The sequence below is a fragment of the Ochotona princeps genome, chromosome 16 (assembly GCF_030435755.1).
Source record: "Ochotona princeps isolate mOchPri1 chromosome 16, mOchPri1.hap1, whole genome shotgun sequence".
Taxonomy (NCBI): domain Eukaryota; kingdom Metazoa; phylum Chordata; class Mammalia; order Lagomorpha; family Ochotonidae; genus Ochotona; species Ochotona princeps.
Genome location: NC_080847.1, coordinates 4,196,155 through 4,221,799, shown reverse-complemented (window position 1 = coordinate 4,221,799; position 25,645 = coordinate 4,196,155). Strand labels below are relative to the sequence as shown.

The 25,645-nt window shown below is 54.9% G+C and overlaps 1 protein-coding gene across 2 annotated transcripts in view; it reads left to right on the top strand.

The window, feature by feature from the left end:
* Nucleotides 1-25,645, top strand: part of PLCG2 (phospholipase C gamma 2) — a 133,361-nt gene that overhangs the window by 63,423 nt on the left and 44,293 nt on the right. For both annotated transcript variants that reach the window (XM_058675174.1, XM_004584054.4), the window contains exons 3-9: nucleotides 10,983-11,126; nucleotides 13,163-13,256; nucleotides 13,893-13,940; nucleotides 19,632-19,716; nucleotides 20,571-20,654; nucleotides 23,836-23,879; nucleotides 25,080-25,152. In XM_058675174.1, coding sequence (XP_058531157.1) covers nucleotides 10,983-11,126; nucleotides 13,163-13,256; nucleotides 13,893-13,940; nucleotides 19,632-19,716; nucleotides 20,571-20,654; nucleotides 23,836-23,879; nucleotides 25,080-25,152 — 572 coding nt within the window. The remainder of the gene's footprint in view (nucleotides 1-10,982; nucleotides 11,127-13,162; nucleotides 13,257-13,892; nucleotides 13,941-19,631; nucleotides 19,717-20,570; nucleotides 20,655-23,835; nucleotides 23,880-25,079; nucleotides 25,153-25,645) is intronic.

Sequence of the window (25,645 nt, the reverse complement as noted above, 5' to 3'; positions counted from 1 at the left end):
CATCCTTTCCCTGGGGGTGGCCGGTGAAGGCTGTGAACTTTGGAGCCAGACTGCTCCAGTTCAAATCCTGGCCTGACCAGCGTGGCCTTGGCCAAGTCCTGCTGCCTGTTCCCCACCTGCAGTGTGGTACTGCTTCTGCCAGGTGCATGTGAGTGCGCAGATGTCAAAAGCATGCCCCCCCACCTGGTGCACCCCAAGTGTTTGTAGGAACATGGTTCCCTGGCTCTTCCCCTTTCTTCTCTGTGGTTTTCCCTGGAGCAGAGAGGTCTGAGGGAGGGAGATACAGCGCTTCATCTCCCACGGGAGACCCCAAAGCTGTCTGCCTCTGAAATTTTCCCTACCCGGGATGTTCAGAACTGCGGTCGCTGTCTGCAGTCATACCGAACCCTTTTTTTCCTGTTAGATAGTGAGAGCACAGAAATCCCAGTCACGACGGTCAAAGACAGCTCTGCTGGCCTTGCCCGGCTTGGCGAGGTGGGGCTTCTGTGAAACCTTCTGGTTACTGCGATGCCAGCTCCTTGCCACCTGCCCTGTGCTCTCCTAAGTGGCATACCCTTTGCTCTTTCAGAAAGTGTCCCCTCCTAGCCTCCCCCCAGCAGGCCTGGCCCGGGGCCCCTGCAGGCACTTCCTCTGGGGTTCATGGCTGGCTTATCAGGAGGCTGCATGGACATCTATTTATGGTCAGGATGGAAATAGCGCGGCCCCCAGCAGAAGGTGGAGCCCAGGGTAATTTGGGGAATTGAGAGGATCCATGACCCCACTGGGAGGAATGGGCTCCCCCAGGAGCCCCCAGGTGGACTGGACGTAGGGTGCCACGGCAAAGCCTGTTTTCCAGACAATGTCCAGAAGGCAGGGCCAGTGCCAGCTGCAGCCTGCCGCTCCTTAGTTCCCCTTCCAGCCTTCTGGTGCTGACAGGAGCACCTGTTTGGGGCCCATGGGGCTTTTCTCTGGGACATTGTTGATGTTAAGTGTTAGGAGATGCTCACAGAGTTGCAGAAGGCAGCAGATCACCACTGACCGCACTCCCCAAGGGCTGCAGTGGCTGGGGCCGCGGCTGGGCCAGCATGTGCTCAAGCCAAGAGCCAGAACCAGTCCACATCTCCCAGGTGGGTTTCCAAAGCTGGGGATTGAACTTTCGTGTGTTCTGCTGCTGTCCTAACTGCTGTGCCCGCCAGCCACCTGGTCTGTTTCCTTTTGAAAGACATGGCATTCCTTTACTAAGGAGGGACACACATGGTCAGACGGTGGCTGTCAAGCCCCAGCTCTTACACCCACATGCCTCTTGTCATCTTCCAGGCTGCAGTCTGTGACCCCTGCCCTGACCGCTGTCTGCCAGTGAGTCCTGTCTGTAGGTTTAGGCTGGACTCTGCCTCTGTGGTTTCTTCTCTCCTTTTACAACTCTGAGAACCAGGCAAAGTGAGAACTTCACCTTGAACAGATACCCTAGATGGAATCAAACTGTATAAAATAATAAAATCACTAGAAACATGCTCATTTCTACTAGATAGTGCAAGGGATACTGCTCTTCTTTTCTGCTGTAGACGTAAGATCATTCATTTAAAAAAAGATTTTAGGTGCCTGATGTGGTAGCCTAGTGACTAAAGTCTTTGCCTTGCACGCACTGGGATCCCATGTGGGTGTATAGGGCACCAAGACTGGGCCCATTCAGATGGGGAAAACGGTCTTGGGATCTTGGTGCAGTGAGGCTCTGTGCAGTTCCTGAGGGGGCACTGGGATGAAGGAATGCCAGCTGCCAGGCTCGTTGGCTGCTGGGAGGTAGTGCGTTCTCCCTCACCACCTATGGGTCTGGCCCCGCCTGCACATCACCCACACTGGGTGTGCCTCACGCAGACTTGAGACCTGCCTCACTCTTCTGAACTCCGTAAGAGGTGGGAAGCAAGCTCACCTGGCAGTGGAGAGAGGAGCCAGTGTGAGTCTTTTGCACACCTACTGAAATGCATCACAGTTCAGGGTCAATACAAGCTTGGCACTGTGGAAGGCCACGTCCCATGTCACCATGCCTGGAATGGTTCTCGCCTAATCTCAAGGAGGAGGAGGAGGAGAAAGGAATCAGCAAGTCCAGGGGAGCCCAGAACAGTGACTGTGAAGGGATTATTCAGTGGTCCTTGTTGATGATCTAAAGGGCCTCTTGATGAGGCATCCCTGCCTCATTGTCCCTGAGTTCAGAAACAGCTGAGGAGTGGAGCTGAAAGCCTGGCACAGAACCCAGCTCCCTGCCTTGATGACTCCCTGTTGGGTGGCCCCACAGGGGTGCAGGGAGTCCTTGTGGGGTAGCTGGGACCAGAGCAGGCCCCAGAGACTAAGCTGAGCATGGGCAGTGCTTCTCCCAGAGGCTCTGCAGCAGCTGGTCCCCACCTGTCACTTGGGGAGGAGGAGCCCCCGGAGGGGAGAGGAGTGCCCTCGGCTTTCCTGCTGTGTCTTTAGCTCTTGTCTGTCAGATGTTCCTGCGGGCAAGTGAGGCTGTGGAGGAGCTGGCTGCGCGTGGCTGCGCGTGGCTGCACGTGGCTGCACGTGGCTGCCTACCGGTCTCTTCCCACAGGCCTGTCTGCCTTCACTCCTCCAACCATCAGCGCAGGGTCAGTGATTGTGTGACTAATTGTTGCAATTAAGCGATGATTTGTTAAGCAGAAAGAGCAAGAGAGCAAGAGTCCTCATGCTCTGGTTCACTCCCCAAATGATGCCCACAGTGCCCCGGCTGAGTTGGGTTCAGGGCGCCCCTGTGTGTGGCAGAGACCAATGAACTTGAGCCAACACCACTGCTTCCCAGGGTCTGTGTCGGCAGGAAGCTGGAGTCAGGAGCCTCAGCCAAGTGTTGAACAGTGTGGGGCACTGGCATCTTAACTCATGGGTGAAATACCTGCTCTATGTTTATTATTGTTATTTAAGGTTTACTGTACTTGTAAGGTAGAGAGAAGGTGCTCCCACCTGCCTGTCTACTCCCCCAAATGGCAGCAATAGCTTGGCTGAAGACAAGAGGCTGGAACTCCACTGGGTGTGACAGACAACCAAGCCCTCAGGCCGTTCTCCACTGCTTTCCCAGGACATTAGTAGGGAGGCGAATTGCAAGTGGAGCAGCTGGGACTTGAAGCACTGCTCATGTGGGATGCTGGCGTCATCCTGGGCCACAACACTGGCCTCTTAAAAAAAAAAGAAAGAATCTTAGTGCAGCCTCATTCCTCCTGCAGGGTTTGAGCTGGGTGTATTGTGGCACACGTGTGGAAGAGGAGCTGGGCGTGCAGGGCTGGATCTCCTGCTAGGTTACATGCTGCAGATTTCCCCCAGGTACTTCTTTGAGGTCTTCTGCATGGGTTTGGGGGTCCAAGGACTTGAACCATTCCCCACTGCTTTCCTAGACCCTAAACATGGAGTGGATAGGAAGTAGAACAGCCCAGACACCAGGACATGAACTGACAGCCAAATGGGTGCTGGCGCCAGATGTAGAGGATTTTTAGCCCATGATACTGCTCCACTATGAGTCCCCCATTTGACGAATAAGAAAAGCAGGGACCCAGCCAGAATAAAGTAACCCACCCCCAAGTTGCACAGCCAGGAAAGCAGAAGTGGCCTTTAAAGTTGAGTCTGCTGGATGGCCCTGGACTAGCCTGTCCCGAGCCCCGGGGAGAGCTCCTTGAGAGTGCTGCCAAGCAGAATCACACAGACCCAGCCCATGCCAGGCGCCCAGGCAGCGAGACGGCCCGGTGGCCCCTGGCGTTTCTGAGAAGGGTCCTGGGCTACAGGCAGCAGACGCCGCCCTGGGGATTCTTACCAAAAGTGAAACCGTCAGTGGCGAGGAAGGTGTTGAAGGTGGTGAGGAGATACAGTGGTCCTCACAGCTAAGCTGACCTCCGAGCAGGCCTGCTAGGGCCCCTGTGCTTTTGCTTCTTGCTGTTGTCTTTGGTTTGCGCATCACTGGCGGTGCACATGTAGGGGATGGAGAGCAGGGGTGGAGAGCGAAGAGAAAGCGGGTACTATGCTTCAGCGCACGTGCTGCTGCGGAGCAGAGCTGGGATCTGCACTGAGAACTTGGGGGTCCAGGATTGCCTCTGGGGTTCCCTCCTCCCCTTGCCCAGGTTAGTTCCGGTCTTTGCAACTGAGCAGGTATGCACATTTGCCCCCTCGTCCGTTCTTCCCTTTGCAGGATCGGAGTGTCGCCAAGGGTGCACTGGGTTGCTCCCCTTCGTGTAAATGTGGATGCTCATGCATGTGTGGGCTAGTTTGGATCACGTCCTTCTTCCCTGCTTCCTCCCGATGCGCAAGTGCTCCCGAGTCAGGGTCGTGCCCCTCTGCTTTGTAACAGAGTCCCTGGCTGCGCGTGGGCTGGGGCGGCTGGGCATTGAAGAGGAGGAGGGAGCAGGTGTAGGGAGGTGTCCTCATCTTATGCCTTCCCCCCATTTCCCTCCAAAGTCTTGGGCTCCCAGGGAGGTGTTTTCATTAGGGTTTGCTGGTGGAGGCTACCGCTCACGGTCAAGGGCGGGCTCCAGGGATGAGGCCTCATTCTGGGGTCACGGCTAAGGAAGATGTTGAGTATGCCTTGCAGACCTTAAGTGGGAGGGGGACGGAAACAAGAGTTTGAAGATGACACTGAGGCTGGCAGTGTGAGCCTGGGCAGAGAGAGGAAGTGCAGCAAGGTCAGCAGGAGCTGAACCTCCCATGTGTCTGAAGGTGATGGGCAGGGAGGGTGCTGCTTCTGGGGCCTTGGTGGGGGGCTGGCTGCATGTGGGGAGCAGCCGAGGTGATGCTGGGAAGGGGTGGGCCGTGCAGGGCAAAGTCTCAGCCTCGTTTCTGTGGCTGGGACCTCACTTCTTGAAGCAGGAAGCCCCACCCCCAAGCCCCACTGTACTGGGCTGCCAGGCCAGGCTGGTTGTTTCTTGAGCTGTGTGTTCTGAGCACAACTCCTCGCCTTCACAAACAAAGCCCTTTGGACCTCTGTTCCCCCTTTCCAGCCTGGTCCCACGCTGCCCAGTGGTGCCTGGTGCCAACCAATTGTGGGTGTCTTTTGGTACTATTACACACATGCACACAGGTGTGCCCATGTACAAACATGGACATTCCTCCTAGCCAAGTTGGGTGTGTTCATACATGTGTGGAAGAGTAGCTTTCTGAGAGAGATGCGTTGATCATGTCATACTACAAATACTGATGCATTTCCAACTGGTCAGACACCCTAACTGATTTCCCAACCATCATTTCAACATTCTTAGGTACCTGAAAGCTGCACCCCTCTTCTACTTGGCGTGGATACTGAGTCTCTGCATCACAAACACCTCCTTGAGTTGGTGCTCTGGTGGACTCCTTACTGGCTACCTTTGCAAAGAGCTATGGTGTGAGTCACTATTAGGGAACGCTGTGGTCCAGGAGTTCCTCTCTGCTCTGACCAATGTGTGCTGTAATGGGAATCGCAATGAAATGATCTGTAGACACAGACCGAAGACCTCACTGCGGTCAGAGCCTGGGTGGTCGTTGGTCCATCAGAAGCAAATACTGGGACCCATGAAGGCCCAGAGAGCGGGTGGAGCATAGGCCCTTCTCAGCATGGAGGACGCTGGGCAGGCTCTTCTCCCATCACAGATGCATGCCTGCATCATGTACATGCATGCCTGCATTTGATCCTGCTACAGGAGGCCAAAATGTGGATGAAAACTGTATGTGGCAGCGCATGTTCGCACAGTAAGAATTCTGGCAGCGATGCATGCCTGCATGTGTAGGTATGCACATGTATGAGAAGGTCTTCAGAAAGTGCGTGGAAAATGTATATTTTGAAAAATTACTGCATAGTATTTCCAATGTGTTTTTGCACCAAAACAAGCCAAAATTCCATTATCCACGCGGGTTCGGGCCGGACCCTGTGGACTGGTGTGTCTGTAGCGATGAACACAGACATGGATACCTGCAGCTGGGACCTGTGTGCATGTGTGGGAGCAGAGTTGTTCCCATGTTAGTAAACAAGGATCGCTGTGTCCGTCTCAACTACAGAGGCGTGGAGACCTGGGTGTTTCCTTATGCCTCTCATGTAGCCAGCCTTATTCAGCCCTGTCAATTGTTTCAAAATAGAAGTTAGCAAACGCACAGATTACACTACATGTTTGTTTCTCAAAATTGGGTACTATTATAATATTCTTTCAACACACGCACACACATACACATGAGTTTAATTCTCATGAAAGCACCGTGTGATAAGTACTGTCATGTTCATGCAAGGAAATCAAGGCCCAGAAAATTGAAGACAGTGCCCCACGTCACTTGCTGTGTGTGGGCAAGCCAGGGACTTGAACCCAGCAGGGCACATCTGACTCACTGGTCACCCTGTCTCAGGGATCCCTGGGGACAAGTAGCTTGCAACCCCAGCACCCCGAAACAGAAGGAGAGAGGGTTGGGTTGACATGGCAGAATGTAGTGGCCCTAGCCACTCCTCACTGCTCTGCCCCCGTGGGTGGTGTGGTCAGTAAGCTGGGGTGCAGGCTCAGGTGCTGGTTGCGGGGGGACTTCCTTCCTGCTGCCTCAGGGCTGCTTCTGGTCACTGTCAGGTGGGATGGGGGTGGTTGTGCAGTGGGCAGCCCTCTGTGCTTTGGGCCCTTGCCTGCTGCTCACTCATAAGGCCTGGGAAGTGGCAGTAGGAGGGTACTTAGAAAAGTTCATGTAATGAAAGCATGAGTTTTTGTGCTAAGATTCCTTCTGTCCTTGCCAAGTTTGTTCATGATACACCTTTTCTGTGTCTGAAGACTCCTGCTAATGTCTCTGAGGACTGGGGAATGGCTCTTGTCCCAGGAGGACCCAGCTGCAGGACTCAGTGCCTGGCAGGTGGCTTCCCCCTGTGGGTACCAGACCTGGCCTGGGTGGCCCCACGACATGGGGGACAGCACATGACCATTTGTCACCCTTGCATCCATGTGGTAGGGAGGAAACTGAGCTGCATCCTAGGACAGGTACAAGACCATGGAAAACAGGCACTGCAAGCAGCAAAGGTGTGAGATTCACAGCAGCATCGCTCCCCGTGGACCGCAGTTGGACACGGCCCTGGTGGCTCAGTGGGCCTTGAATGGATGAGCTGTCATCTCTATACAAGAGTATCTGATACAGCCCGAAGGGAGTGAGTGCTGACCCAGGCTGCAGCAGGGAGGAATCACCAAAGCTTTGTGCCAAGGGAAAGAGGCAGACATAAAGGCCACACGCTGGATGGGTTCCATTGCTGTGAGATGTCCCGAACAGGAGAATCATTCCAAGAATTGTTTTTTAAAAGATTTATTTATTTATTTTCATTGGAAAGGCAGATATACAGAGAGGAGAAGAGAGAGAGAGGAAGATCTTCCGCCTGGTGATTCACTCCCCAAGTGACTGCAACAGCTGGTACTGAGCCAATCTGAAGCCAGGAACCTCTTCCAGGTCTCCCACACAGGTGCAGGGTCCCAAAGATTTGGGCTGTCCTCGACTGCTTTCCCAGGCCACAGGCAGGGAGCTGGATGGGAAGCAGGGCCACCGGGATTAGAACCAGCGCCCATATGTGATCCTGGCACATTCAAAGCGAGGACTTTAGCCATTACGCTATCATGCCCGGAAGTTCTGATATCTAGCTCAAACAAGTGAGCATGCTTTCAAACCTGTTATTAAAGCTACCCACTGTGATTTACTCCATTATCAACATTCAAATACAGTAACATTGGAACATGAGTCAAATGGTTTAATGCATACTATAACAGACCCGAGGAGTAACTTGTTATATGCATAAAGTTCTCGACAGAATGGTCTCTTCACTTTAATTTATAAATCCTCACTTTGGGCCTGACGGCGTGGCCTAGCGGCTAAAGTCCTCGCCTTGAAAGCCCCGGGATCCCATATGGGCGCCAGTTCTAATCCCAGCAGCTCCACTTCCCATCCAGCTCCCTGCTTGTGGCCTGGGAAACCAGTTGAGGACGGCCCAATGCCTTGGGACCCTGCACCCGCGTGGGAGACCCGGAAGAGGTTCCTGGTTCCCGGCTTTGGATCGGTGTGCACCGGCCCGTTGCGGCTCACTTGGGCAGTGAATCATCGGACGGAAGATCTTCCTCTCTGTCTCTCCTCCTCTGTATATCTGACTTTGTAATAAAAATAAATCTTAAAAAAAAAAATAAATCCTCACTTTGAGGCCGGATATGAGGACTAATGGAGCGGGTCTGGTTTTTAGCAGTAGTGTAAGGGATTACAATTCTGGAGGTACCAGCCCTCAAGAGACAGCATTTTTTTTTTTCAAAAAGATTTATGTATTTGGAAGGTGGAGGAAAAAGGAACCACTACTGCCAGCTGTGGGTGTTCTCCAGGGGCCTGCGAGCGGGTTGACGTGGCTCAGCCCCTTGGAGTGGGTTCCTCGTGCTCACAGAATGGCACTGTCTTCCTTAGGCTGCCAGTTCTACCTGACTTACTTCATCAGTCTCTCCTGCTTCCTTCCTCTTGGGGAGGAGTTTTCTCTGCACAGAGGAGTTCCTCAGGCTGTGAAAGCCATTCTCAGGGAAGTTGACTTTTTTTTTTTTTAAGATTTATTATTTTTTTTTTGAAAGTCAGATACACAGAGAGGAGGAGAGACAGAGACAAAGATCTTCCGTCCGTTGATTCACTCCCCAAGCAGCCAGTCCGAAGCCAGGAGCCGGGAGCTTCTTCCAGGTCTCCCACATGGGTGCGGAGTCCCAAGGCTTTGGGATGTCCCCAACTGCTTTCCCAGGCCACAAGCAGCGAGTTGAATGGGAAGTGCGGCTGCTGGGATTAGAACTGGTGCCCATGTGGGATCCCGGCGCATGCAAGGTGAGGACTTTAACCACTAGGCTACCCAGTTGCCTGCATGACCAAGGCTGGGTCACACCAAAGCCAAGATCTCGGAGCTTCATTCAGGTCTCCTGAAGGGGTGACAGTGGCCCAAGTACCTAAGCCATCTTCTACTGCTTTCCCTAGGCTGTTAGCAGGAAGCTGGGTGGGAAGTAGAGCAGCAGGACTTGACCTGGCACCCGTATGGGATGACAGCGTCACAGGTGGTGGCTTTACCAGCTACCCACAATGTTGGCCCTGGAAGTTTGCCTTTAATTTGGTGACTAGGTGAACCTTTTGAGGTTTAGGCTAGCCTGGCCTTCCTGCAGCATGCACGTGGTATGTGTGCCGGGGTGAGCAGTAAGGGTGCTGGCTCTCGGTTTTTGGAAGCACATGGTGCTTCAGCTGGCTGTGAGCCCATATGCTGATGGGTCTCCCCTCACTGCGCGGAAACCCCAGGGTCCTCCTGGTACGACTCAGGTGCCATCTGCTCTGGTCCTGGTGCTCACTCTCCTGCACTGTTGCAGTTATCTGCTGACCATCCTTCATGCTTTGTCACATGAGCTTCTAGCGTTTTCCCCCTCTTGGGCTGGTTTCCTTCCGTTTATGTCTCTCTTTAGGGTTGATTGCTGCCTGTGGCTTGGCGCTTCATGTATTCAGGCTTAGATTGGGCCTGGGATGGTTCCATACATTGAGTTCCTCCCTGGCACCCCAGGCCTTGGGGCTGTCATGCAGGCTGTGAGTTGCCCTCCGCTGCAGAGCCCACGCGCTCGATGCACCATCGTGGAGTCTCCCGAGGTTCCTGAGAGCTGACACTTCAGGGGCTTTACTTCTCAGTTCCCTCTGCATCCTCCCTCCTCCTCCAGGAATCATGGGAAGATGTCGATGGGGCGCCAACACCTCCCTCCTAGGTGCTGCTCCCCCTTGTGTCATGCAGTTCCTTTTTGTTGGCATCAGAATGAGCTCCGCCTGAGGAGCGTTCTCCTCCCTTTGGGTCCCTGTCAGGGTGATCCTTCAAGGCCAGCTTCCTGCCAGTCTTCTCCAATTTTTCCTGGGTGGCATCAAGTTTGAAGCCCCGCACATTCTTCTAAGTGGTCTCTTTCTCTGTTGTTTACAGTCCGTGAGTGGCAGAGGCCAGCGCAGGGGCATGGAGAGGAGCATGAGGAGCCCAGGGGGCTGTCCCTCCTCTGCCTTTGACTGGGAACTTTCTGAGAAGTTCCCCATGTGTGTGTTAATACAGTAAAAATCAGTTGTACCAAGTGAGCTTCAAATGGACAAAATGTACGGGATGTTTGGCATGGTGGGTAAGGTGCCCACATCTGAGAAGTGTCTGGTCCCTCTGGTTCCTGACTCTATTCCTGATTCCAGCTTCCTACTCATGTGCACACCCTAGGAGGTAGCCTGTGAAGGCTCAAGTATTGGGGGTCCCTGTCACCGTGTGGAAGATCTAGATGAAGTTCTGACTTGTGACCTCACACAGAGCTTTCCCTGGCTCTTGGGGGCATTTAGATGTGATGTGTGTCCCATTCTTGATGATTTGCATAGAATATATGTGATTAGAATGTGTTGTGCTGCAAGGAAGAAAGCCCATGGTAAGCCAGTTCCTGTAGACATGTCTTGGTGAAAAGAATTGTTAGACTTGGTTTTCTCTTGCAGGTAGGTGAAAAGTCTCTGTAGTAAACGTTTTTAGAGAAGAACAAGAATGCTTGCTTTAAAGTCACTAGGCTTGACTGGCGGCTGGCTGGCTAGGGTGGTTTGCATTCACACGCCCAGTACCTTGATAGTCTCTGGGCGATTGCTAATGCAGGTGGGCCAGCCGTGTTGACATCCTTCTAGACGTTGTGTGTGCATGGCGCCGAGTCCTTCCTGCAGTTTCCATTGGACTTTAGAATGTCTCTTCTCCTCAGGCTGTGTGTTTGGTGACTATAGTAATGAACAGAGTGGTGCGTTTTTTAAATCACTCAGAAAAATTTTAAGAAGTTAATAAAACAAAAATAATCTGAAGTAATGTGTGTGTTGATTGGATCAACAGCCGTTTTGCAGTGTCTGTGGAGCAATGGAAGCCCTTGGCCTTCTGGTGGGCGCCGAGCTCACGGGAAGGGTTGGCCTCCTGGGTTCCTTCTGGGGAATGGGTATGTGTCCTCAGGTGGCACAAGGTAGGCTTCTCATCGCTCTTTGGCCTTCCCTTTCAGTGGACATCATGGAGATCAAGGAAATCCGCCCAGGGAAGAACTCGAAGGATTTTGAGCGTGCCAAAGCAGTGCGCCAGAAGGAAGACTGCTGCTTTACTGTCTTGTACGGCACTCAGTTTGTCCTCAACACCCTCAGCTTGGCAGGTGGGTGCCTGCCCCCAGGCTCATCTTCCTTACCATGCCTGTTTCCTGCTGGGGATATTCCCACCTGCCTGCCCGTTGCTGTGTGCTTGGGCTGCTAAGGAGCTGAGTCCCAGCCTGCCCCCTTTCTAGCCTGTGTCTTTGGGCAAGCTACTTCACCTCTCAGCTATGGAATTGGGGGGACAGGCATGCCTTCCTCCTTGGGAAAGGTGAGGAAAGTGTTCAGCTAGGATCTAGGAGCTTCTCCTAGGAGGGTCTTGGGACCCAAGTACTTGGGCCATCATCTGGTGCTTTCCCAGGTGTATCAGCAGGCAGCTGGATCACAAGTGGAGCAGCTGGGATGTGAATTGGCACCCATATAGGATGCTGGTTTGTCTTAGGTGGCAGCTTTTTTTTTCCTTTTAATTTATCTTCATTGGAATGACAGATTTATAGAGAAGAGAGATAGAGCGATCCTCCATCTGCTGGTTCACTTCCCAAGGCACTGTAGTGGCTGGAACTGAGCTGGCTCAAAGCCAGGAGCTGGGAGCTTCCGGGTCTCCTGTCTGGGTGCAGGGTCCCAAGGCTGTGGACCATCTTCTGCTGCTTTCCCAGGCCACAAGCAGGGAGCTGGATGGGAAGTGGAGCATCCAGAACAAGAACCGGTGCCCATATGGGATGCTTGCACTTGGAAGTAGAGGATTAGCAGGTTGAGCCAATGCACTGGCCTGGCCAGCAGCATCTTTATGCACTATACCACAATACCGGTCCTAGGAGGGGACTTCTGAACTGGGTTTTGAGGCCTCAGTAGGAGTTGGAAAGAGAGAGAGACAGAGACAGACAGACATGCAGGGTCTAGAGCAGGGGAGTAGCAAGCTGGGTTTCAGCAGTGGTAAGCAGATGTCTCCCTCGTGGTGTGTGGCAGATGGGAAAGATGGGGCAGGAGACAGGGGCCTCACACCTGTGAACCCACACATCTCTGAGTGTCTGGTCTCACTGCAGGCTGAGCATGCACCCCTGCTCTTGGCAGGAAGCCCGTGGGAGCCCTGCGTGCAAACTTTGGTATCTGGGATCCTTTAGGCCCAGGAGGGTCTGGACCTCGATTCCCCACACTGCACCCCCACTGCACCTGGGCAGGGTGAGGGGGAACTGCAGTTGCTTTCCCCCACCCCACACCCTGCAGTATTGTGCCAGCACCTGCTGGAAACAGGAGACAGAGCAGTGCTCACTTGGGACTGGGGGCACAGGTGCTCTCAGGTCCTGCATCCGGCACTCACTGGCCCCAAGGCCACAAGGTGACAAGTTTTGATAAAGCAAGACTGAAAGCTGGAGCTCTGTGCATTAACCCCCCACCTCTGCCACCCCACTGTGGCTCTCAGCTGTAACACCCTCCAGCCCTCTGGGTTCTGATGCTGCAGCGCTGGGCTTGGCAGTTGTTGGCAGCCATGGGAGAAGGGGCTTGGCAGGTGCAGTTAAGTATTGGGAGATGGGGTGGGTCCATGGTCATCTCATGGTCCCCTGTAAGAGGCCCATGGGAGAGTCAGCGTCAGAGATGGAGCTGTGTTACCCTGGCCTGAGTCTGCTTTGACCATCACTCAGGGTGACTAAGACACAGCCTTGCATGTTCTGATCATTCTGGAAGCCAGAAGTGCCCAGTCAATGAGCTCACCCAGTTGGGGCTGGGGAGGGTGCTATTCTGTGGCCCGCCTGAGACCACCCTCAGGTCCTGGGCTCAGGTGGCCCTTCCTCCATGTGTGCCTGTAGAGCCACGGGGATGTGGTCGTGTAACATCAGTAACCATTTGGTCATCATGACAGCAACAGTTTGAGCACCGGAAATGGCACCTTGGGCCCACTGCAGGAGCAGGTGCATCACGGGTGTGTGTGGCTGGGATCCAGGGCAGAGTGAAGGAGCTGCTTTCCCGGGGTGCTGTCCTGCAAAGATGGAAAGCAGCACCTGCTCCCTGCCACCCCACAGCCCGCCCGGGCGGGGCTGGGGCCTCTAAGCCGAGGTCTCCTTCGGAGCTAACATATCATTGCCATCCTCATGTTCCTTTGCAGCCGACTCCAAAGAGGATGCAACCAAGTGGCTTTCAGGCCTGAAAATCTTGCACCAAGAGGCAATGCGTGCATCCACGCCCACCATCATTGAGAGGTACGAGGGCTTTGGCTGCTCATCCGGGTCTGGACTGCACCTGCTGTTGCTCTCCATTGGCAGCACGGGCTAAACGGAAGGCAGATGGGACGTGGACTCATGGAGATTCATTGGGTATCCTGGGTGCAGTTGGTACCCAGGAGTGGTGCCTGTCTGTGCTGGCTTCCACATTGGTCTGTTGGGTTGAGCCATCTGTTGCAGCCGAGATGGAGCTACCTGTTGGGTTTGTGTTGGACGTGGGAGGAGCTTCCCTTCTGAAGGATGTCCTTCTGACTGCCACACCCCTATGCGTGAGGGAGGCGTGCAAGCTTGTCCCTTCGGTGTCATGGGCATCTGGGTGGGATCACGGTCCAGCACTGCTTCCCCCTGTAGACCATAGTCCCCCACTATGCACCATCTTTTCTTGCCAGCTTTTTTGCAGGTTACCAACTCTATCCAGGAGGAGTTGTTGGTTTAAAGAAAGCTCTGCTTGGCTCCCACAGGGACCTGCACCTGCTAGTATTAGCATCTGCATCCCAGGCTGCCCTGGTGGGAAGCTGCACACCCCTCCATTCAGCTGTCTGCTCTGCCCAGAGCTTTCCCCGTCCAGCATGCTGTTTCCTCACTTGCTGTCTCGTGTGTCTAATCTCTTGGCAGCTGGCTGAGGAAGCAGATTTATTCCGTGGATCAAACCAGAAGAAACAGGTAGGATTCGTCCATGCTTGTTTTTTTGGACTTTCTCATGTTCCTCCCTTGTACCCTCCAGGTGGGCCCTGGGTTACGCGCTGTGGCGGGGAGGGTCCTCAAGAGGATAGATGGGTTCTGTCACGTATCAGGTGCCGGGTGCAGAGCTGGGGTCACTGGCAACAATGGGCTCTTCCCAGTGGAGTCCTTATTCTGGTAGAAAATTCCAGCCTGGCTGGGATGTGTCTGCCCTGGGGCATCTGGGCCTTATCCCCAGTCTTTGAGCTGCTCCCCTGTCCCAGGAATCAGCGACAAACATGCTTACAGTCACAGAGGGACTGGCCGTGGTGAAGCCCAAGGTGCATCATGGCTGTGAGGGCCAGCGACCCCGTGTGGCAGTGCCTCTTTTTTTTTTTTTTTTGAAGATTTATTTTATTTTTATTGTTAAGTCAGATATACAGAGAGGAGGAGAGACAGAGAGGAAGATCCTCCGTCTGATGATTCACTCCAAAGTAGCCGCGATGGTCGGAGTTGAACCGATCCAAAGCCAGGAGCCTCCTTTGGGTCTCCCATGTAGGTGCAGCGTCCCAAGGCTTTGGGCTGTCCTCGACTGCTTTCCCAGGCCACAAGCAGGGAGCTGGATGGAAAGTGGGGTGCTGAGACACGAACCAGTGCCCGTATGTGATCCCGGCGCATGCAAGCAAGAACCCCAGCTGCTAGGCTACTGCGCCAGGCCCGACAGTGCCTCTTAGAGAGGCTCCCTACTAACACACTGAGGGCTGCCTTATTCTTTTTTTATGAATTAGTTTGTTTGAAAGACTCACACAGAGGCAAGCAAAGACCTTCCATCTGCTGGTTCACTCCACAAATAGCCAAAGCCAGGAGCTTCGTCCAGGTCGCCATGCAGGTGACAGGGAGTTGGACCGTCTGCTGCTTTCCCAGGTGCATTACTGGGTAGCTGGATCTGAAATGGAGTAGCTTAGACTTGAACCAGTGCTTGTAAGGGATGCTAGTGCTTGCAGACAGGGGCTTAGCTTGCTATACCACTGACCTCAAGGTTTTACTCTTCAACAGTGATGCGGTTTTGGTTTTTCCTTAGGTGGGTTAAGTCCCCAGACTAGCTCCTCACTGGTGGATCTAGAGGCATCCTGGTCTCTTATGGCTGTACATTATGTAGCTGGGACACTTGGAATGGCACCGACTCTGCCCTGGGCGTGCCAGTGCTGCTGCCAGTGGGGGTCGTTGCAAAGGCAGAGCAGTCTCCGGCCCAGCATGGTGGCTGGAGGGGTGACCGCGTCTGTGACGGCGGGGCCAGGAGGGCATCCGGTTTCTTCCTGTGATGTTGCTAAACGTTGGCCTTGGCTAAGCTGATGGCTGGGACAGCTTTTCCTGGTGACGCTGGGCAGGCTTTTCTGCAGCCTTTGCTTTTTCTGAGGTGATGAACAGCCCGAGTGTGAATGCTCTGTATCCCGTCCCCAGCTCTGTGTAGCCCCCACTCTGATTTAGCTGTGATGGCAGCACGTGTGATGTGCTCAGTGAACCCCCATGCCTGGCGGAGGGCCCGGAGCCTTTCTCATGACGACCCTGCCGGGCGCGCCTTCCATGGTGTCTGCTGCAGCAGATCCTGTGCTGGGATCTGGAAGGGTCTGGCACAAAGTGTTTTAAAGCCTGGTAACTGGGTCAGCCAGCAGCTCGCTCCACGCCGCCTCTTGCTGTCCCCGGCCTCCCCTGCCTGATCCTCCATGGGCCGCTGCTGGAGCTGTCGAGGCCGAGAGCATGAGTGCTGCCTGGAAGAGTGGGTGCACGCTGCAGTGATTAGGGTTGAGACTGGCACACAGATGGCAGCAGAGCCATGCTGGGTGGCTGCGAGGCTGGCCTCCTGTCCTGTGGGCCCGACATGGAGGAGCCTCCCTCCCCCCCCCCCCCCCACGATGGGTCCCTCAGTCCTGCACGGAGTCCTGTCTGTGCTTCGCTGGTTCCCCTGTCACATGCACGCCATCTTGCCAAGCCTGCCTTGATAGAGTGAAAACCTTCCTTTCACAAAAGGAGCTTTAACCAAGGAGCCTTCCACCCAGCTACCAGCTTCTGCTTGGTTGAGGCCCGTCCTTTCCTGCTGCCCATGTAGGCAAACAGCAGAGTTATGGGAGCGCTGGCTCCTGGGGCTGTGGCAACGAGGGAGCTGTGCAGTTGGGCCCAGTTGCCGGCTGTAGTGCTTGCTGCCGGCCACTCCGCCACTCCTGCACCCATGTCCGCTGAGGACACCGGGCCACAGTGATGTGGAAGATCTTGGATGGCACGAGAGGGCTTGTAGCTTGTCATTGGGGCCTTGGTGGTGCTGAGAGCTAGGGCCTCACAGAATCTTCTCTGCCTCGCTTGCATGTCCTCTTCTAAAAACATCAGAGCTGGGGCAGGCATTTGGTGTAGTCATTAGCTGTTTGCAATGTCTCTGCCTCACGTGGGAGGACCTGGGTTCAAATCCTGGTTCTGCCCATTTTCCCCATTTCCTGCTGATTCAGGCCCTGGGGGACAAGTGGCGATGGCTCAAGTCTCAGAGGCCTGCCCCCTCCTCCCTGTGTACAGAACTGATGGTGCTCCGTGCTGTCTTACTGCCACAGGACACCTGTCATTGTGTTTTCCGTTTTTTCGGTATGTGGTTCTGTGGAGGAAGGGCACTCTCCCTGTCTGCTTCCAGAACTTTCTCACCCAGAAGGGGGGCTCTTTTTCCACTGAAAGCTACCGCTCTGTCTTTCTAAGTTGATGACTTGTGTATGGTGTGTCCGTGTGAACTCGGCTCACTCAGTGTCCACCCTGCTGTAGCAGGAGCACGCTGGTCGTGTTGTCCACGTCCCCGCCTGTGGCCTGGGGCCGCCCCCGCCTTCTGTGAGCCTGTGGCTGTGAGCCTGCTCCCCACTGCCATGCACAAGGGTTCACTACCCCCGCTTGTTTCTTTCCCTCCTCTGCCCTGGCACCGGAGCAGATCCCTGGGAGTCCGCATCTTGGAATGTGCATGCCACTGTTGAAGATAAATGCTGATTTGAAAAGGCAGAGAAAAGAAACCTTTCACGTGCTGGTTCACTCCTCAAATGGCTAATGGCTTCAAGAGCTGGGGTCTGAGGCCAGGAACCTGTAACTCCATCCGGGTCTTCTATATGGATGGCAGGGGCCCCTGTCAGCTGCCTGCCAGGCTGCGTTGCAGGAAGCTGAATTGAAAGCATGGAGTAGTCGGGACGTGGGCTTCCCTAGTGGTGATGTAACTTGCCACCACATGCACCTGCCCTTGTCTCAGCCCTGGCTGGGACACGGGGAGGACTGAGCAGGGCCTCCCAGCAGGCAGCTGTGGGCCCAGTTAGCTCCTTGAGCACACACAGGCGTCATGGGCTGCTGGTCAGGAGTCTTGCTCATTAAAATTGCCTGGCAGTATTGGCCACGTCTATGCAGAGCGTTGCTGTACACATCCTGATGGCTTCGTCCTATGCCTGGCCTGCGGCGTGGAAAATTTTACACCTCCACTGCCTCAGATTCAGTGACTCGTGGGCGGGGTTTAGGAATCTGCCTTTTAGTGTAGTCCCAGGCTGTCCAGGTGCTGCCTGGGTAGAGAAGCTGGGTGCTGGGGCTCTCCTGTCCTTTTGGGGACTAGCTAACCAGTAGCATTGTTTGTTATCACCATGGCTCTGGTTACAAGCTGGGGTGCTGGAGGTGTCGGTCTAGCATGAGGTTCATGGGCTGGGTTAAAAGGAAAGGAGCTCTGATTTGGGGATGTCTGCCGTGGAAGAGGGAGGGGCTGGTGGTGGCCCACATGTGTGGGGTTATTACAGTCTTTCTGCAACAGTTCTGAAACCAATGGAGCTGAACTGAGTTGAGGCCTGAAGACTTGGCCTCAGCTCCCTCCGAGGCCACTGGCCAGAGCACCATGTGTGATGACCAGTTGTAGGAGAGTTGAGATGAGGTCTGATGGGACCCATGTGCTGTGTGACCTTGTGGACTGAGTGAAGAAGGGGCTTGCCTAGGGATACGGGAAGGCAAGGACCCCCATGCCAGGAGCCAGGAGGAGCTCTGTGGCCCTAGCTTTGACCTCCAGGAGTGACCGTAGGGCCAGGTGCACAGGCATGCAGGGTCCCGACTGCTCCCCGGGTCCCAAGCAGCTTCTGGAGGTAGGATGGGTGCCTTGCCCAGCTGCAGCCTGGATTCCTGCAAGCATGCAAGGTTTCCCTTACTCCTAGGATGAAGCCCACTCCAGATCCTATCTCTACTCTCTCTCTTTTTAATTATCTTAATTTATTTTTGTTACATAGTAATTATTTCTCCCAAAATTGAAGGTAAGTGGTCACAAACAAGATAATCATTTCTTAACTCCCCATCCCCCTGTAACAATCCCACCCCAGTTACAATACAGTTAAAACAGCAATATTACATTAAATGGAAATTTTCAGAAATTTTTTTAAACTTAGCAGTTTATAGTATTCAAGCAAGATTTCTGCTGTCTCTTGCAGCCAGCCCCTGCTGCTGCTCGCCGCCCTCCTGTGTCCCAGCTCTGCCCGGGCCAGGGGTGGGACAGAAAGACCCTAGGGGAACACTCTCCCCATCCCTCGAAGGCTGCTGCCTGCAGGTGCTTGCCATGGCTTTGGGCATCTCCTGGATGAACCAAGCTGCTGGTGCCTGCCCCATTGCGGCTGGGGCTGGGGAGCAGCTGGTGGGGAGGGTGGCTGATGGAAGGCTGAAAGGGGACAGTGGCATTCAGGAGTCCCGCTGGATAGTCCCATCTACCTCCCCCTGCGGCTGAGGGGGAAGCTGGGTCATTTGCTGCCTGCAGCCCGAGGCCGGTTCCTTTCGGACCACATCCTGCCAGGCACTTGCCTGTCTGGCCACAAGGGCCGAAGCCCCACCCACCACTCTCGCCCCTCCGTCCTGTTGTGGACAGGTGGGGGGCGGGGAGTGTGAGTCTGGCACCCGACCTCCCAGAGCCTCAGTTTCCTCACCTGACAGATGGAGGAAGTGGTTCTACTGAGACCTGTTAAAGGATTGAGTGTGCTGATGCACCTGTGTGGGCCTGGAGGATGCTCAGTGCCCGTGAGCCTGGCTTGTGTCCCTGCTGCGGTTGCTGTTGCTGCAGTATGGGTGCCATCCCCTTGGCTGGACTCCAGTCTTCTTGAAACCTGGTACCAGGAAGGCACACTTGTCGTCCTGGTCGTGTGACTGTGATATTTGGAATTTGGTTCTGATCGGATTCTGCTGCTGCTCAGCTTTGACCTTGAGTAAAATGCGCCCCACAGCCTCTTGCCTCTGACCATTGTGAGCCCTGGCTAGAGAGCAGGCTTGGGCATGGGGTGCAGGTGGCATTGCCTCTTGACACCTCAAGCTAACCCTGCACCTGATAGGTGCCCAAGCATGGTGGCCTCGGCTCTTCTGCCCGTCTCCAGCCTTTGGTGACCTCCCCTTGCTTTGAACTTTATGGCATCAGTAGCCTGAGGTCCTCTGACAATCTGACCCCAAATCCTGCTCAGCCCTGCCTCCCATGTGACCCACAGTTGGGGCCTGTCCACGTACCAGGCACCTCCTCCCTGTGGGCCGTTTTTGGTTAGCACCTCTGAACAGGTGTCAGTGGGCTTTCTCTGTGTGTGGGAATGGTGGGGGGCTGCTAGAAGTATCACTGCACTCCCCCCCCACCCCGTCCCAGCCCCTGAGGCTGACGGGCCTGCGTTTCCTCTTCCACAGCATCAGCCTCCGGGAGCTGAAAACCATCCTCCCGCTGGTCAACTTCAAAGTCAGCAGTGCCAAGTTCCTCAAAGACAAGTTTGTGGTGAGTTGTGTGGGCTCAGCCTGGGAACTGCAGGGTCTAGGGCCACCCACAGCTCCTCCCACAGACACAGGTGGCGTGGAAAAGGGCTCCTGAGAGAGTGCTGGGCCTCTGGAGTGTTTAGGTCTCGGCTGGCTGTGCCGAGTTGCCAGGCTCGGGAGGGCTGACCTCTCTCATCCCCCTCCTGATCTTCCAGTTGGGGTGCTCACAGCTGCTGGCAGAGGAAGCAGCAGAGCCACTCCCTGAATGACCAGGTGGAGAGCGGCAGCTGGGGGGATCCCGCATGGCAGGGGACAGAGATGGGGAGGCCCCTGCTGCATGGAGCCGGGCCTCTTGAAGGTGACAACTAGTGTGGCTTCAGGGAGCCCTCAGGGTGGTGGGGTTCTCCCAGTGCGCAGATGGAGATCTGAGTGTTGCAAGGATCCCTTGAGCTGCCCGGCACCGTCAGGCTCAGGCCATGGCTGCATTGGAGCTGAGCTCTGTCAGACAACAAAGCCTTGGCCACATTGTTTCCTTTTGTTGTCTTTAAGCAAGCCGAATGTGCTTACCCTACTAATATGCCTGGATCTGGAAGTCAAGAAAAAGTGTTTTCTGGCCTTCAAAGCAGGGAGTTGGCCATTGTGGTTCTTGGAAACCTGGCTGCGACCCTCGGCTTTCCGGGCTCAGGAATGGATGGTTTGTGGGTGTATTCACACCTGGGGCAGGTGAATCAGACGGCTGTGTCCCATGCAGGTTCCGAGCACTGCAGTGTGGTTGTAGCTGGTGTTACAGCGAGAAGGTTCTGTTTGTGGAAGCAGTGGGCAGCGCTCTCCAGGCGGACATGACAAGTTATGTGGTCACTCTTTTTCTGTTCACAGGAAATAGGCACACACAAAGATGAGCTCAGCTTCGAGCAGTTTCATCTCTTCTATAAAAAGCTGATGTTTGAGCAGCAGAAATCGGTAAGAATAAATGTCCAGAGGGTGTTCCTGGCTTCCCTGTGTCCCCAAGATGCCTGCGAGAAGTCCCAAGAAAGTGAAGAATAGGGGAGAGAGTGAAGTATTTGGCTATGGCCAGGAGTCGCTGGTGAACTGCCTTTTAGTAGCCAGGACTACTGGCGGACAGCACTTGATGGGTCGCTTGGGCTTTGGAGCTGTAGATGGATCTGAAGGAGAGGAACAGGAGAAGTGGGTTGGGAAGGCCACGCTGAAGAGGGTGCACACTTGTACTGAGGTGTTCCCTTTCCCACATACATAATGCTCACTCACAGGTCTCCAAATGGAGGCGGGTCACACATAGGCGTTGGGATCGGGAGAACTGCACTCCAGCCTCGGCTTGACCTCTGACTGGCCAAGCCATGTTGGGAAAGTGGCTCTTAACCTTCTCTGCCTTCTCTGTAAAGTTGAAAGTGTTGTGTCAGGTCAGGGGCTACAAAACTTGTGAAACTGCATGGGCCCTCCTCCACCTGGTAAGACCCCAACGACAACAGCAAACCCAACGTCTTGAGAGCCAATCACAGCATGTTGACAGTTTAAAATCTGATTTTTGTTAGTGGTCAGTTTATACTGGAGGACCATAAAGATGTGTTGGTGATGGCGTGCTTATGAAATCCAGAGTAGTGGCAGCTACTGTCTCCTGAGTAATTGCAAGTGATAGTTAAAACAGTTTTGTTGTTAGCTTTGTCAGAAAGAGCAAGAATGCAAGAGTGGGAGCCCTTGCTCCCCCTGCTGGCTCCCCTAATGCTTGTCACAGTGGAGGCTGGGCCGGCTGCCGCCTGGAGCCTGGGGCCTCCATCCGGGTCTCTCACACGGAAGGCAGGACACCATCCCCTTGAGCCATCACCTGCTGCCTCCAGGGTGTGCGGTGGCTGGAATCGGGCGTGGCTGAGGCCCCGACCCGGGCACTCTTAGAGGCTGGGTCTTACTTGCGTTAATAGTTTGCTTTGAATTTCAGTATGCATTCCCGTCAGATGGCAGCTGGAGCTGGTGGATAAAGTCTGTGCGGCCAAGGGCTCCTTTGTGCCTAAAAAGTGTTTCAACCTGTACTTTTTATGTTGGTGGTGATGGTGGATGAGGGGTGGTGTGTGTGTGTTTATAAATCTGAGGCAGAGCTGCTCAGGGTTCCTGTATCCTTGGCACCCTCAACTGCCACCCCCTGGTGGCTGGAATATGACATTGCACTTGATGCTGGTTGTACTAAGTGCATGGATTTAAAATCAGCTGCCGGCATGTAAAGCTTGGCCAGCTGTATATTCAAATTCGGATATTTGGGTGCTCATGAAAACGTTGACCTGCAGCTGTGAGAGGGGCCACATCTGCCCTGGCCACGTGTGAGTAGGTAGGAAGCCGCTCCCTTAGCCTCCTCCCCCACCACACTGTTGATGTCACCTGCCCCCTGCGCCACAAGCTGCTGTAACCCCCAGCACACAAAGGCCCAGCTCCCTGGCCCGCCCATGGCAGTGTGGAGTTCTGTGGCTTGTATGTGAGTGACAAAATAGCTGCTGGTCACCTGGACAGTGTCCATCATCCTGGCCAACATGTCGCTTACTGTGCTCCTTAACTAGTGCCTGCCCTGACCCAGGCTGCCAGCGCCGGGGGAGCCTGGCAGCAGGGGTGGCCGCTACGTCGGGATGCCAGGACCACGAGGTGACTCATGCTGGATCTGTGTGTCCAGGGAGCCCCTTCAGGCTGCTGAGATGCTACATGGTTTCCAGCTTGAGGTTGCCGGTCCCCCCTGGTGTCCAGCCACCTGCCTGCCTTGTTTCTTATCCTGCATTTCTTATCGCCTGCTAAGGGTCTGGGGAGGTGGTAGAAGATGGTCCAGGTGCTCAGGCCCCCTGTGCCTTATAGGAGACCCATAAGAAACTCTGGGCTCCTGTTTTCAGCTTGGCTCAGCTCCCCCATTGCAGCCATCTGAGGAGTGAACCGGTGGCCGGAAGATCTCTGTCTCTCCTTCTCTGCCTTTCAAATAAATAAAAATAAATATTTAAAAATCTTAAAAAAAATCTTAAAAGCTGTTTCACCAGAAATAGAGGAGTGTGTGTGGTTTCATGTGCAGAGTGCATGCATGTACAATATAAATACATCTGTGGTGCTTATGTGTGCGTGTTTGTGCCAATTTGACCGCTGGGAGGAGTGCTTCCTGGCGCCCCCTTGTGGAGAAGCGTCTTCATTACATCAACAATCCACCAAGAGTAGGGTGGCAATGTCCAGCGTTTTTTTTTTTTTTTTTTTTAATTGATTTTATTTTTCATGATAGTTGATTAGGGTGATACGGGTCAAGGGTACAGGAAGGTGGGTGAGGTCACCAGTTCCACATTCTCTTTTTCTCTTTCCTGTATCTGGGGGAAGGGGCAGGGGACAAGCAGAGAAGCCACACCCAGCCTCCCAAATGCCCTGCACCCTGGGATGGAGGACAGCCACCCCACACCACCCCAGGGTCCCCGATGTGGGGCATGCTTGAGGGTCCTGCTCAAGAGGCTTCGGTAGTTCAACAGTTGGCAGTTACTGCCGATCTCGTCACTCCAAGCACAACGAAATCCCTGGTTGACATAGGCTGGTGTTTAGTTCTTGAATTCGGAGCTCAGAAAAGCCCCTGCTGCCGTAGTGAGGATCCGCGTGTGGGGGCTGCGGATGCTGGACGGGGCATTCTCCAGTGGCCGTGTCCATCAGACAGTGCTTTGAATGCTGCTGGGCAGACTTGGATGGCGTGCGGGTACATGCGTTGCCAGGCCCTTTCCTTCCTGGGAACGGTCCTCACGGAGATGCCGTGTATGTGGGGATGCCAAGGGCAGGCTGGGTGATCGTGGGAATTGAGCGGCATCCATGCCATGGGGTGTGGGATGAGGTGGAAAGCCTGCAACAGAAGCGCGAATGTGAGCTTAGGTGTAACGCGAAGTCATTGAAGGCACGGGCATATCCTGGGGGAACCGACCAATGTCCTGCAGTGACTGCACCTCAGCAGCAGGGTTCCAGACCAGGGTGTCCCTGCCTTTGGCTTCCTGGGTTTCCGTCACGTTTGCCTGTCTCTAAGGGACACAGATGGCGGCAACATTAACCTGGCTGCCGAGGTCATTTTGTTGCATGGTGGGTTGGCTTGTATCATGGTCTTACTTTGATATGTCTTGTCTCTGTTTTGTTTCAGATCCTTGATGAGTTCAAGAAGGATTCCTCCGTTTTCATCCTGGGGTGAGGGGCCTCTTGTGGGATGGTTGTGCCAGGTGCTGTGCTGGGCACTGCTGTCCTGTGTGTGGGTCTTGGAGTGGGGCTGCCTGCGTGTGGTTGTTGGTGATGTTGGGGCTGGGGTGCCCTCCTGGGGGCTCCCACATCTGCCACAGTGATCCCAGTGGACAGTGGGGGACGGTGTGTGGAGTACGGAAGCCTGGTGCCTCAGAGATGGACTTGGAGCCAAAGACAGGCTATAGTGGGCAGTGTGCATGGCGTGCCATTCCTGGTAAAGCAGATACTGCTGAGTTGGCATGAGTTGGAGCCTATAACATGCATAGCTCACATCGTAAATAGTGATCCTATTACAGTAGCTGCTGCGGGATTTCTCAGAACCTTTGCAGTGCCTCGGAATCCCCCCATCCAAGCTCGTAGGGTGTTTCCTGCCAGCCAAGACTGTCTGATGGGGGAAACACTTCCTACAGAGTAAATGACGTTGAGAGTGGCCTGTGGCCTGTTCCCTGTGTCCCACTCTGAGCCCGGGCCCAGGAGGACCCAGGGACCCAAGGACACTGGTGGTGGCCCTGATTTTGGCCTTGTGTTTTTGCAAAAGGCTGGCACAAGCTGGTAAGGCTAGGAGGGGATTCAGGGGTGAAGAGACCTGCCCCCCAGCCCCTGCACTTCCCAGGGACACCTAAGGAGCTGCCAGTGAGGTCTGGCTGGCCTCTGCTTCCCCAGGCTGGGTCCTGCCCTTGCTTGGGGTGGGGCAGAGGCTCCCCTCCCAGCCAGGGAGAGCTTACCCCTTCCCTTCTTGGCACCTCCCACACCTCTGTGTGGTCAGGGGCCCCATCAAACCTGGGAGGTGGCTGTAGCTCCTGCTCTGGGGGCTCGCCTGCAGTCCTGTCCCCCTGTCCCTTTGCAGGTGGGGATGCCCTAAACCCCTCCTGACTCACAACTTCCTTCCCTGACGTTTCTCTGCTGCTTGTCCCACAAGCTGCCTTGGACCTCCAGCTGGGACTCTGTGACCCCTTCTGCCACTCCCTCACGGTCTCCTACTCCTTGTCTGTCTGAGCTACATCTCCACTGCCCTGACCCTTTCAGAACTCACAGCATGGGATGCCCCAGGGTAGCTCTGGGCAGATTCCCGGCCTGCCCCTGCCTGGTGCGGGTGTGGGGAGCTGTGGGTGATGGCGCCCTCTGAATGCCCTCCCTTTCCTGAGGCAGGAACACAGACCGGCCTGACGCCTCTGCGGTCCACCTGCATGACTTCCAGCGCTTTCTCTTGCATGAGCAGCAGGTAAGAAGGGAGTGGGGGCTGCGGGGATGGAGGATGTGGAGAGGTTTCCGGGACCCATGGTCGCCCGGCTGCCTGCATCATGGGACGGTCGTTTTGCTGCCTTCAGCTGTGGCCTCAGGACAGTGCAGAAGAACATTCCAGGCTGGGTGGAGGGTGAGGGCTGTCAGCTGGCCCCAGCTTCCCCAGCAGGCTCTCGGGGGTCCTTTCCCAGGGTGCTGACCCAGCCTGCCAGGTCCTCGGAGGTGAACTGGCACCGCTTAGGCATCTAGGGACACTCTGGTCGTCACCATGTAGGGACGCTCCTGGCTCCCAGTGATTCTGCCTGGCTTCCCATAGGTGTCCGGCCACTGGGGCCGAGGCCACGGAGGCCTGTGACAGGGAGGCCACCGTGAGCATTTCTTCCTGGACTGGCAACCATCTGCACCCAGCTCCATCCTCTTTAAACAGGGTTGGGAGCGCTCCACAGGTCAGAACCCAGGGAGCAGAGAGGACC